This window comes from Quercus lobata, chromosome 9, assembly GCF_001633185.2.
Source record: "Quercus lobata isolate SW786 chromosome 9, ValleyOak3.0 Primary Assembly, whole genome shotgun sequence".
In the NCBI taxonomy this organism is placed as follows: Eukaryota; Viridiplantae; Streptophyta; class Magnoliopsida; order Fagales; family Fagaceae; genus Quercus; species Quercus lobata.
Genome location: NC_044912.1, coordinates 2,243,047 through 2,255,693, shown reverse-complemented (window position 1 = coordinate 2,255,693; position 12,647 = coordinate 2,243,047). Strand labels below are relative to the sequence as shown.

At 33.0% G+C, this 12,647-nt stretch overlaps 2 protein-coding genes across 2 annotated transcripts in view; one reads left to right on the top strand and one right to left on the bottom strand.

The window, feature by feature from the left end:
• LOC115959854 (TMV resistance protein N-like) overlaps positions 1-12,647 on the bottom strand; it is a 98,013-nt gene that overhangs the window by 27,658 nt on the left and 57,708 nt on the right. The gene's annotated exons all lie outside the window — the stretch shown is intronic.
• Positions 2,277-5,938, top strand: LOC115959861 (L10-interacting MYB domain-containing protein-like). The gene is made up of 4 exons (XM_031078494.1): positions 2,277-2,367; positions 2,732-2,765; positions 5,349-5,696; positions 5,787-5,938. Exons 3-4 carry the CDS (start codon positions 5,349-5,351, stop codon positions 5,889-5,891), a joined length of 453 nt encoding a protein of 150 aa, XP_030934354.1. The 5' UTR covers positions 2,277-2,367; positions 2,732-2,765; the 3' UTR covers positions 5,892-5,938.

The window sequence follows — 12,647 nt, the reverse complement described above, 5'->3', positions numbered from 1 at the left end:
TAGCGGAACTATTACTAACCACTGGTTTCTTTTCCACTGTCTATCATATTCATAACATTTCTGACACTTTCTATAGTACTTCTTTCTTTTGTGAGGTCTTTTATTTTATCTTCTATACGTGTTACTTCTTCGTCAACTAATCTGTTAGTTGCTTTTAATGTCTGTAAGTTCGCACAGCAGTAATATAGACGCATAAACAATGATAAAATAGTTGATAAAGAAGATAATAGCAAAATAGATATAGTCAAAATAGATTAAAACAGGGTATGGAATATGAAAACTGAAACAAATAAAATCTTACTTGAAAATACTTCTGTCTTTGATTAAAACTGAAAACTTCTGTCTTTCTTACAAGCTTTGAAAATAAACACTACCTGAAGAGTTTCAAGATTACAAAATAAAATCTGTAAAGGGTTACAAGATTGTATCTGTCTGAAGGGGTAAGGTTACAGGATTACAAAAAAGAAAGTAAAGTACAAAAGTCTTTCGGAGAGGGAAAGGGAAATCTATTACAAAGTCTTTCTAAAGTTTGGACCTCAAATTTGAACCTTAGAACTGGACCTAAATTCTGGACCTGTCTTTTGTCTTCGGAATCTGTCTATTTATAGATAAAGTGAACCATGGTAAGTCTTCAAAAGTAACCTGAGTTAAGTAAAGCGAACTCAAGTTAATCTGTAGGTAGAGTCTTGAACAGTAAAAGTCTTCAAAAGTAACCTGAGTTAAGTAAAGTGAACTCAAGTTAATCTGTCGGTAGAATCTTGAATAGTAAAAGTCTATCTTGAACAATAATAGTCTATCTGCATGTGAATAATATTTTGTCAAAATATCTTTCAAAATATCTTTCTGGTTTTGTCTGTATTTTTCTGGACTATAATGGATCTGTCTGGAAGCTATTCATGCATGTTGGTGAATAGTGATCTGTCTCCAATGAATAATGATCTGTAGTCGGTGAATAATGATCTGTATTTGTTTTCACAACTTTAGTATCACCTGTTTCAACTCAAATCAGCAATTCTTCTGCTTAGTCTTAACTCTTAAATGCCTATTTTCCTTCGTTTCTTTTTTGGCGTGGCAGAAAGGTCGAGATTACCAGCAACTGCTACATGAAAGTCAATTCATTGATAATGATTCCCTCACTTTATATTTTTTTTCTTTCTTTAGAATTTTAAATAAATAAATAACTAAAAGGGGTAAAGTAATTTCATGGTAACCAACTATGGAGCTTATAATTGAAATTTCATTATAAAGATGTGAATACATGACAATTATTTGACATGTGTCCAAGACTCTAAATCCCAATGGATCCAACGCTATAGTGCCGCTTGAACAAACCAAAGTGGCATTATAGCAACCGTTTAAAACTTGAAAAAAAAAAATCTAAAAGGGGCACTTTTTATATAGTTAGTAGAAAAGGCGTTCGAACTTACTGGCTACTGCTACAAGAAAGTCAATTCGTTGAGAGCATTCACATCAATATTTTAAAAATTTTAACATTTAACATCTTAAAAAGTTACTTTATATATTATATCATCTCACTCTAAAATACATCTAATATCAAAACATTTTTTTTTACCATTTCGTTTAAAATAATATAAACTACTCACTAAAATAATAAAAAACAACCACACAAACTACCTCCTCCACCACAGGCATTAAAATAATAATATTTTTTTTAAGATTGGAGTTAAGTGAGCTTTTAAAGATGAAAGCTCACTAGAGCTCAGTTGCTATTTAAAAAAAAAAAAATAACATGTTTGTTGTGGCTTACTTTTTGTTGCTTTAGATGCTAAAATAGGATTATAGCATTTATATCCTTCGATACAAATGCTCTAATGATTCCCCCACTTTCTCAGTCAAGTCAACAGCTTTTCGTGGGCCATCCTCAAGGAAATTTATTCCTTTTCCCATTACTTTTTTCACAGCTTTTGCGTGGCACGGGTTATTGATTACCAATCCCCCACTTTTACTACTTTCCTTTATTGTACTTTTATCATTTTCCACTTTCAGGGTGTGAGAAATGGAATTGTGATCTTGTGCCCGTTTGGTTCCACTTTTTCAGCCCAAAACGGGCGTTTTCAAAAAAGCTGGGCCCAAATGTGCGTTTGGTAACTTCAAAACGCAACTTTTATAAAAAAGTTGCGTTTTGAACTTTTAGAAAAGCTGAAGGGAAAACGCGCAACGGAAATGGAGGCTCCCTGGTCCATAAATCAAAACGCGCACAGCGTGTTTTGTTATATTACCGTTGCAAAGATGGAAAGACCGAAATACCCACACATTTTCTGTGCGCGTTGTGCCCCTCATCTCTCATCTCTGCTCTCCCTTCGCATTTGACGCCTCCATCTGTTCTCTCTGCCGTGCTCTGCCTTCGTAAGTTTCATCTCTGTCTTTTTTCTTCTTCCGCTTCGCCTTCCTCTTCTTCTTCCGCTTCGCCTTCCTCTTCTTCTTCTTTCTTTCTTTCTTTCTGGTTCTTCCTCTCCGTAAGTCTTTCTGTAGTTTTGGATTGTGGTTTGTTTTATGGGTAGTGATTTTTCTGTGTGTTCTTTGGGTTGATTTGTCATGGGTATGGGTTGTTTTGATTTGGACCGAACCGGGGTTGATTCTCATGGGTCTGATTTGGGTTTTTTTGGTTTTGATTTCTCTGTTCTTTGGTTGATTTCTCATGGATTTGGGTTTGATTTCTCTGTTCTTTGGTTGATTTCTCACTTTTGGTGTGTGGGTTTTGATTTCTCAGGTACCAAAAACACTGATCTGCTACCAAAAACCAGGTACCAACACTGATCTGATTTTTTTTTTTTTTTACCGAGTGTGGGAAAAAAAATTTCGGATCTTGCTATGAATGGGTGTTGTTCCTTTACTTGTTTTGTTATTTGTTTTTGCTGATTGGAATATATAATGAAGTGTTAGTTTGATGAATATATAATGGGTATTGTGTTCGGATCTTGCTGATTGGAATATATACATGTTCTCATGAAGTGTTTTTGTTTATTTGTTTTGTTATAACAAAATTTCGGATCTTGCTATGAATGTGTATTAACTTGGAGATATTGTTATGCTTCAGTTGTGTTATATATTTCAGTTGCTATGAATGTGTAGAACTTATATATTTCAGTTGTGTTAGCTTGTGTTTTGGGGCCTGGGTTCATTTAACTTTTCTGACCAACAATTGGGGGTTGATATGAATGGTGGGGTATCTAATAAGTTGCCTTTGTCAAATTCCTGTGGGGAGTTTTTGCCGTACTCAGAGTCTTTTTTCAAGCCATTTAATGAACATCTTCAGTTTGATGTGCTTGGAAGCATGGGTCCAATGTAAAAATGTTGTATAAGCTTTATTTTTTGTTTTAAGGTATGAGTTTACACTTGTGTACGTAACAAATCATATTACTTGCCAATTCTACGTAACAAATCATATTATTTGCTCTTCTCTTTGGTGATTGATTAATTGAGATTGTGTTTTGAAAATTTGAAGCAGTTCATGTAACTTGCCAATTCTACCAGTAAAGTATAAATTCGAATCCCCTCAAGTTGAACGAAAACCCCATATCATTCCAAGCGCTGCCCTGTTAGAATTTTGTAGTGTACACATTATTAAAGGAATGTACTGATTGGAATTGGTCTATGGCATGAGAATTAGGCATCAAGTGGGCACTTTTTTTTTCCCTTTATTGCTTTTGTGCCTTAAAGTTCCTATAATCTGCAGGAATTGCTGTTTGAGTAACATTATTTGTTCACTTATTCTTGTTAAAATTTAGTGTACTAGAATATAGCTTGTGCGAAACGTTCTAACTCATAGAAGATGAACCTATTTTTCAAAATAAAAGATCTTATCGAGAGGGTAGACACAGTTGCTAATGTGGTACTAACCTTTTTCAGATTGTATCATCTTATTGAAAATGAAATTTTGGAAAGAATTTGGTTTTCTGAGGAATAATTTTGAAATCTGAGGAATAATTTACTAATTATTCCTCAGAATGCTTGTAGCAACTTCTTCTCGAACTTGTGCCTCATATAATTCTATTGATAGACTTATGCCATGTTACATTGTCTTTTTGATTTGTTGAGCAATACTCTGTGCTGATTATTGGCATGTTAGTTATAATGATATTTCAGCTGTGTCCATGTGTTATGTAATGAACAAACTTTGGGTTGGTGTTCCTTGATGCGTAAATCCGGATATTGATGATTGGGTTGCTAGAATATGTAATCTGATCCGTAAATACAGTATTAAAATAAATAAATAAATAAAATCTAGAGCAATGCATGGTGCTTCTTGACTGACAATGAAGTTTGCCATCATTTGCATGTCCATTAGTTAAATAGGCATTATGTGAGATGATGAAAAGTTCATTATGGACAAAGTTTCAGTAGAATTTGGACGCATTTACATAGCAGATACAAACCACTAGCTATTTCACACAAGAAAAAAGTTTAATATACCCAATGAGAATGATGCTGAGTAGAAAGACTTTGTAACATTAAACGATTGGCTTTTCTTTGTGGAAAAAGAAATTATTAGTGGTTTTAATACAGGGCTGCTATAGAACTATATGCTTTAGGCTAATGTTTTCATCTAACTTTATAACAATTCTAACAGGCTTTGTACCCTTTGGAAGTCTGGTTGCAGGTGTTAAAATTAAAAGCAGTATGATATATATATATATATATATATATATATATTATTTGGTAGAAATGAAAACTTGTTCGAATGAGGACTAGAACATTGGTCATGATTTAGTTTTAGGATTGTTATATTTGTATTGGGATTTGAATGGAATTAATATCTTGGTTTTAGGATTGTTATATTTTGGTTTGTATGATTTGTTCTCAAGGTTAATAACCTTGGATACTGCAGTTGATTTGTTGGATTAATTATTTTTAAGATCATTATATGGAGTTGTTAAATGTTTTGGGCAGTCTCATCTTCCTCTTTTCTGGATTCCCGTGTTCTCCTCTGGCCATATATATTTCCGGTTAATCTAGTTGAAGTCCACCCTAGGTAGTGATCATTATTTGTTAATTTAAGGCTTCTAGTTTAAAGGTTTTATAGTCTCTTATCTTATACTTGGGGAGAACTCATCAAAAACTAGTTATAAAACCATTATAAGACCACCTATGCTTTAGAGTGAGTGTACAAACGGTGCACATGATGAGATTCCTTAACTACTGACTAGTGAGTGTACAAACGGTGCACATGATGAGATTCCTCTCTAGCCCTTTCTATTTTAATGCTCAGACTAGGTAGCAATTTTTTTTTTTTTTGGATTTATTAGATCATGTTTGTAACTAGTTCACTAGATTGGAATATTATGAATTCTATTTTTTGCATTTCTTATGGTTGCTTAACTCTATAGATGGGTAAAAACAACACTTCCAACTCCAAGGCAAAAAAAACAAGAGCAGTATGGGTAGATCCAAGTTGGACAACTACTTTTTGTAACCTTTGTGTGGAAGAGATTGAAGCTGGGAATAAGGGAATCTTTGCTGCCTTAAGTGCCAAAGGTTGGAGCAATTTGGTAATCAAATTTCGTGATGAGACTGGTCTAAACTATGATAAGGAACAATTAAAATGTAGGTGGGATGTATTAAAAGCAGATTGGAGAGTGTGGGAAAAATTGAAGGGTGTTGACACAAATTTAGGTTGGGATGCAGTGAAGGGAACAATTGATGCTAGTGATGATTGGTGGGACATGAAGTTGAAGGTGAGTTGAATATTTTATTAATATGTAGCTAGTTTGAAATATTTATGTATATTATTGTAATATGAGTGAAATAACAATTACATTTTGTAGGAAGTACCCAAAGCTTCAAAATTTCGACATAAAGGTCTACAGAATCTACAACAACTTGATAGAATGTTTAGGGATATTGCAGCAACTGGAGCAGAACTCATGTAGTACAATTTTTTTTATATTTTTATGTAGTACAATTTAAACTTCGATTATTGGTATGTATTTTATTATCTTTTTACATTTTTATGTAGTACAATTTAAACTTGGATTATTGATGTATATTTTATCATCTTTTTACATTTTTATTTTGTGCTTCATGATGATGAAAATTATTTAGATTTAATTAATATTGATAAGAAGTCATTAATGGTAATAACAAATAATTATGACACTAAAAAAGAAAAATTGCCCAAACATTATTAAAATAATACCAATAATATATATATATATTATTGGTATTATTAAGTAGTAGGTTATTATTAGCTAACACTTGTGAGAAAAAATAATTTTTTTAGAAAGAGAAAAAAATAATTTTAATAGTCCGTTCAAATTAAAATTAGTATCAATTTTTATCACAATATTTTTACAATATTTTCACAATAAATCTTAAGTGGTAGGTTATTATTAGCTAATATTGGTAAGAAAAAAATAATTTTTTTAGAAAGAGAAAAATTGATTTAAGTATGATGAAGTAATTGATTTAAGTATGAAACAAACTCACATAAAAAAAAAAAAAGGTATGAAATAAATTCCCTTATATATACATTGTCCTTTTTGGTCATTTACCCCTCAAAAAGCCACTTTTATAAGTGCTAGCCAAACACTCAGCTTTTTCATTATGCACTTTTTAACAGTTTTTACCAAACACTCAGCTTTTTGAAACTCCACTTTTTCATTATGCACTTTTACAAAACTCCACTTTTTCATTATGCACTTTTTCATTATGCACTTTTTCAAAAAGCTGAACCAAACTCACCCCTTATTGTATTTTTCCCCCACTTTTACTACTTTCCTTTATTGTACTTTTATCATTTTCCACTTTCAGGGTGTGAGAAATGAAATTGTGATCTTATTGTATTTTTCTTTCATGCGTTGGATAAAAATTAGTATTAGTCAAACTAGACTTCTTTGGAACATCTTACAACTAAGCATTCAAAATGGTTTAGTCTAATATTTTTTCCATTCAACTCAATTGGACACATTCTCTCAAAAAAAAAAAAAAAACTCAATTGGACACCAATTTTTTCAGTCACAAACAGTTTTAAGGTTCTCAATTTTCATACTATATGATCAAGTTGAACATGTACTTTAGTTGTAAAAAGGTGCAATAATAAAAACAAATATATAGAAAGGAATAATTTTTTTTTGTACTAATAACCTGTTTTTCCCAATTTGTGAAACTCGTTTTAAGAGCAAGTAGAAATGCTTGTACAGTAGTCCAAAGACCCCTTCCTTTCAAGTATACAACGAAGGCCAAAACAACACCTACTGGAACCCCCACCAGATAATATGCCCCAAGATTTCCACAGGCTCCTATATCCTGCCACCCACTTCCTCTAGCAACCCCTGATGCATACATAGCACGAAATAACTTTGTGAGTTAATGGCAAGCATTATCAAGAAAGAATCACAACTTCTACATTGGCATTTTATGCTGATCTATTTTGATGACATTAATATGCACAATATGACTATGATGCTTATGAGTATGGCATAACTACTAACTAGACATTTCCTCTTAAGGATGTAAGGCTATTTTTTAATCTAGAAAGAAATTTACTTCCAAGAGTAAACTTGTTTAAATCTTTTCCGCACCACTAGTTAACTTTTTAATTGCAAAGAAAATATTCTAAATGAAGAAATTTTTTTTTTCTTTCTAATGATTGTACTGTCTTATTAAATTCTTAATAGAGTAATGCAAAAGACACAACAAAAATTATTGGGGGTTTATTACTTACCCGGGTACTGATGCTCTATTAAGTGGTTAGTCTTGCACTTTACCCAGTTCCCAGTTTCACTCCTTTGCTTTATTGTTTCTTCCTTATTATTATTGTTATTAAAATCAATAGAGGTGGACAATGTATACCTCATTTTTCTTTTTAGTAAAAAAAGGAGGTTTCTAGTGGGGAGTGTGGACTCATCGTTATCAACCTCACACCACATGATGGTAAGAGTAAGACTACAAGTATCATTGGAGCCTTGATTGAGCTATCATAGAGAGCACAACACATTCGTTGAAGTGTCACGGCTTAAATTGTCTTAAGATTTGGGTTAATTATCAGACGTTATCAATTTAAAAAAAAAAAAAAAAAATTATTCACTTTACTCTATAAGCATAAACAAACATCACTTAATATAATTTGAAAATTCTATTGCTCTTCCTTCTCCATCTTAAACTTTTATTTACTCTTTCGCGCATATAATTGGTATAACCTAATTTGTTTCCTTTTCCATTTCTAACATTTATTTATCTACATTGGCTACTAGAAATTCTTTTGGATTAAATTTTCATTTTAATTTTTTTAAAAAAATTAATCATTTTTAGCCTTAAAATTTTTAATTATATACTAATATACTTTTTCTAAAACTCTGCCCGTTAAATAATTGATTATACTACGTTCTTTCTCAATGAAGTCAACAACTTTTCCTGGTCCACCCTCAAGGAAATTTATTTCTTTTCCCATTATTTTTTTCACAGCTGTGGCGTGGCACCAGTCATTGATTACCAATCCCCCACTTTTCCTCCTTTCCTTTATTGCTTTTTTTTTTCTTTTTTAATTCGATGATGGTGGACAAGGCAGTTTCGTGGTAACCGGCTATCAGCTATGACTTCGAAGTTCTGCTGTATATATATTTGAATACAACTTATTAAAAATTAAAAATACTGTAACAAAATAATTTTTAGATGTATAAATAGTCCCGTGAGACTTATTTTTAATAAAAAAAATTATTAAAAAGTAAAATTTGTGAGTCTCGTGAACAGTATATAAGACCAACTAATGTGCACTGTGCACTGAAGAAAAATCAAAAATCACAGCTAAAAAAAAAAAAAAGGAAAAACATGAAAACTCATACGTGAAAAGCACAAAACACGCTTCCCAAACACAGTAGGATACACACATTTAATTTTTTGAACTAAAATTGTATCTTGAAATAGTTGAAAATTGTGACTTTCTGTGCAAAAATGGTGAGTGTGTGAATAAGCGTGTAAAACAGACATTTTTAGATGTAGTGGAGTTTACCACATATGAGATATTTCCATTAACAATGAAGTATCCTCCCTAGTTTCGTAGTTCAGAGAATTGAAGAAGAAAAAAAAAATTTATTAGGCTAAAATTTATGGTAAAATATAAAAATTATCATTAAATTTTGCCCAATACTTGAAACTATCAAAATTTTAAAAGTCACATCAAAAAGCCATTCGAAAATATCTCTACTTCTGCATCCTTCTTCATCTCTTGTTGATATTTATTTGTCATTTGCTAATCAAAAAATATTTCTTGCATGTAATATTATCAGATAATTGTTAATTGTCTGTTTAATAAAGGAATGGACTCTGTACTTTCTTTCTCCGTGTGTTTGTTTTCACAACTTCTCAATATCCTCTGCTTCAAGTTAAATCAACAAGTATTTTGCTTAGTCTTAACTCTTGAATGCATATTTTCTTTTGTTTTTTGTTTGGCGTGGCAGAAGGGTCGAACTTGGTGGCTTCTGCTACATGAAAGTTAATTCATTGATAATGATTCCCTCACTTTCTTAATTCTTTCCTTTATCTTTTTTACTTTCTTTAGAATTATAAATAAATAAATAACTAAAAGGGATTGGCTAATTTTTGTAGTGACCATGGAGCTTATAATTGAAATTTTGTTGAGATGTGAATATGTGACAATTATTTGACTAATGTCCAAATCCCAAAAAATCCAGTATTGGATCTAAAGCCGATTCCTTTACTTAGAAGTTTCATTTTTTTTTTTTTTTTTTTGGGTTTCCTTCTTCTAGAAAGATGTACCCTATATGGTTTATTTTATTTTTACCTTCCTTATTGAGAAAATTATTAGGTACCTATGACATAGTGCTCAATTTTCTCACATTCATAAGGGATCTCACCATAATTCTAACAAGCATGATTTTTTTTTCCCCAAATAGAGGTAGAAATTTTATTGAAGAGAATAATGAAAAATTACATCAAATCACAGTATGATGCTTCCCCTTGCCATAGTTGAGGACTTAATGAAGTAGGCATGCTTAGCCAAACACAGTGCTCCTCTAATGTTTCAAGTTAAGTATAAGATATTATTCATTCTTATGGGAGGACACATAAGAGTGAACAATTCCTTCAGTTGAATATATTGTCATTACTTATGACTTTCGTTTTTGTATGGATTTGATTTTATAGATATACACATGTACACACAATTATGGATACATATATGTAACAAAAAGTTGTAGCAATTCTATCTTCACTCTTACAAAAAGAGGTTTAAATCTTAAAACTGTAAAATCTTCCACAACCAAATCATTGGAAAGAGTTCACGTTTTTCTTCTTTCAAGTTGTGAGAAACGGAATGGTGATATTATTGTGTTTTCCTTTCATACTTTGGATAAAAATTAGTAGTAGCAAAACTAGACTCCTTGGGGACATCTTACAAATAAAAAATCTTATACATTCAACTCAATAAACTCTGAAGTCTGGACTAAATATCTCCATCAAATATCCTTTCTGTTGCTTTTGATGCCTGAAACATCAACATAAATACGACAAAGCATTGAAAATGGTTTAGTCTAATATTTGCCTTCGCCATATGAAATATGACTATTAAGTAATAATAGCATGGCATTTTGAATTCGATATGAGAAACCTTTTTTTTTTTTTCAAAAATAATCATTAGATTATATATTGAACAACTAGTATGAGATAAAGGGCATTTCCGATTTTATCTGATTTATCGGAAGCCTATTGCAGCGTCACAAACTTTTTTGTTTTCACACCAAAGGGATAATAACAATATTTATCTTAGGAAAGAATACCCATCCAACTCAATTGGACGCCAATTATTTCAGTCATAAATTGTTATAAGGTTCTCAATTTTCATACTATATGATCAATTTGAACATGAACTACTTTAGTTGTAGAAAGCTGTAATAATTAAAACAAATATATTGAAAGGAATAATTTTTTTTTTTTTTTGGTATGACTTACCTGTTTTTCCTAATTTGTGAAACTTGTTTTAAGAGCTAGTAGCAATGCTTGTATAGTAGACCCTATCACCAGTCCGATCCAAAGACCCTTTCCTTTCAAGTGTACAACTGTCATGCCCCGCCCCCATGTGCACGATATTGTCCTCTTTGGGCGGCCCGAAGGCCTTCTTAGTCTCTCTTAGTCTCATGGGAAAAGGCGTCGTACACATCAAGGGAGGGCACTCCTATGAACCAGGCTCTGAACACTCACTTAAGCGATGTGGGACTCATGGCACCCAGTGCCTCACCCACACCCTTAGAGGAGAGCCGTTCTCGGCTTTGATACCATCTATCATGCCCCACCCCCATGTGCACGATATTATCCTCTTTGGGCTGCTCGAAGACTCTCTTAGTCACTCGAGGTTTTGTTCTTCCCACGTGACACCAAGTCTCATTGGAAAAGGTCTCATACACATCAAGGGAGGGCACACCTTATAAACTAGGCTCTGGACACTCACTCAAGCGATGTGGGACTCTTGGCACCCACATCGCTATGAAGACTATATTTTCCTAAAAACTATTGTGTCGTAACCTTAATGTATGTATATAAATATATATATATGAAAATGCTTCATATTTGGTATTGCATTTGGGGAAATTCATGAATTGTAGATATGAAAAAATGAACATCCTTTATTTAATCTTTGATAAGAAAATCATGGATTTTATGGTATATTAGAAAATTTAAAGATACTTATCTTGTCTTGTTATGTGGGAAATTGATAGAAAATCTCTTGACAAGTATGAAGTTGAAAAACTTACAAACTTTGTAGAGGTTAGATTATTTAAGGTTTTTCTGAAACTACTTGGATATAAACTATGTGTTTCAAAGTAATGTAACATGTGAGCTTTATGTGGTTTTAACACCATGCCATGTGTGATTTCTCAGTGATCACTTGATTTGGTTTTCGTAGTCTTTGTGACAACGAAATTAGATCTAGGTCAGTGCTCTTTTACTTTGATAACGCGTTCTTCCTTGCTACTCATGGGGGGAAGAGATTCCTTGATTGTGTGTGGGTGAGGTTGCTGTCCATGGGGCCAAAAGACCACATGCAAAAAAAGTCCTATTTGACGCGCTCTCTCTGCTACCCATGGGGGGAGAGAAAAAACCTTAAGGGTATGAATGAGGCTGCTGTCCATAGGACCAAGAGTTTGCATATCAAAGAAGACAATATCGTACACATGGGGGTAGGGCGTGACAAATGGTATCAACACCAAGGACGGCTTTCCTCTAAGGGTGCAGGTAAGGCACTGGGTGCCAAGAGTCCCATATCGCTTAAGTGAGTGTCCAAAGCCTTGTTCATAAGGGGTGCCCTCCCTTGATGTGTATAAGACCTTTTCCCACGAGACTTTGTATCACGTGAGAAGAACAAAACCTTGAGGGACTAAGAGAGCCCTTGGGCCACCCAAAGAGGACAATATTGTGCACATGGGGGCGGGGCATGACAACAACAAAGGCCAAAACAACATCTACTAGAACTAGACATGGAAAAATGGGTGGGTCGGGTCAGGTTGGGTTCGGGTCGGGTCAATCAGGTTGTGGGTCAAACAGGTTGCGAGTCAAAAACAAGTCATTTTAAGCGCATTAAAAACGGGTTCGGGTCAATTGGGTTGCGGGTCGAGTCAGGTTGGGGCGGGTTGACTCGTATTTTTCACATGATTTAAAAAAAAAAAAATAAAACA

What these genes read in the sequence shown, in the direction of transcription:
- LOC115959861 (XM_031078494.1), top strand. Translation starts at nt 5,349, where the DNA reads ATGGGTAAAAACAACACTTCCAACTCCAAGGCAAAAAAAACAAGAGCA. An exon ending in GGTGGGACATGAAGTTGAAG is followed by an intron (nt 5,697 to 5,786) that starts GTGAGTTGAATA and finishes TACATTTTGTAG; the next exon opens with GAAGTACCCAAAGCTTCAAA.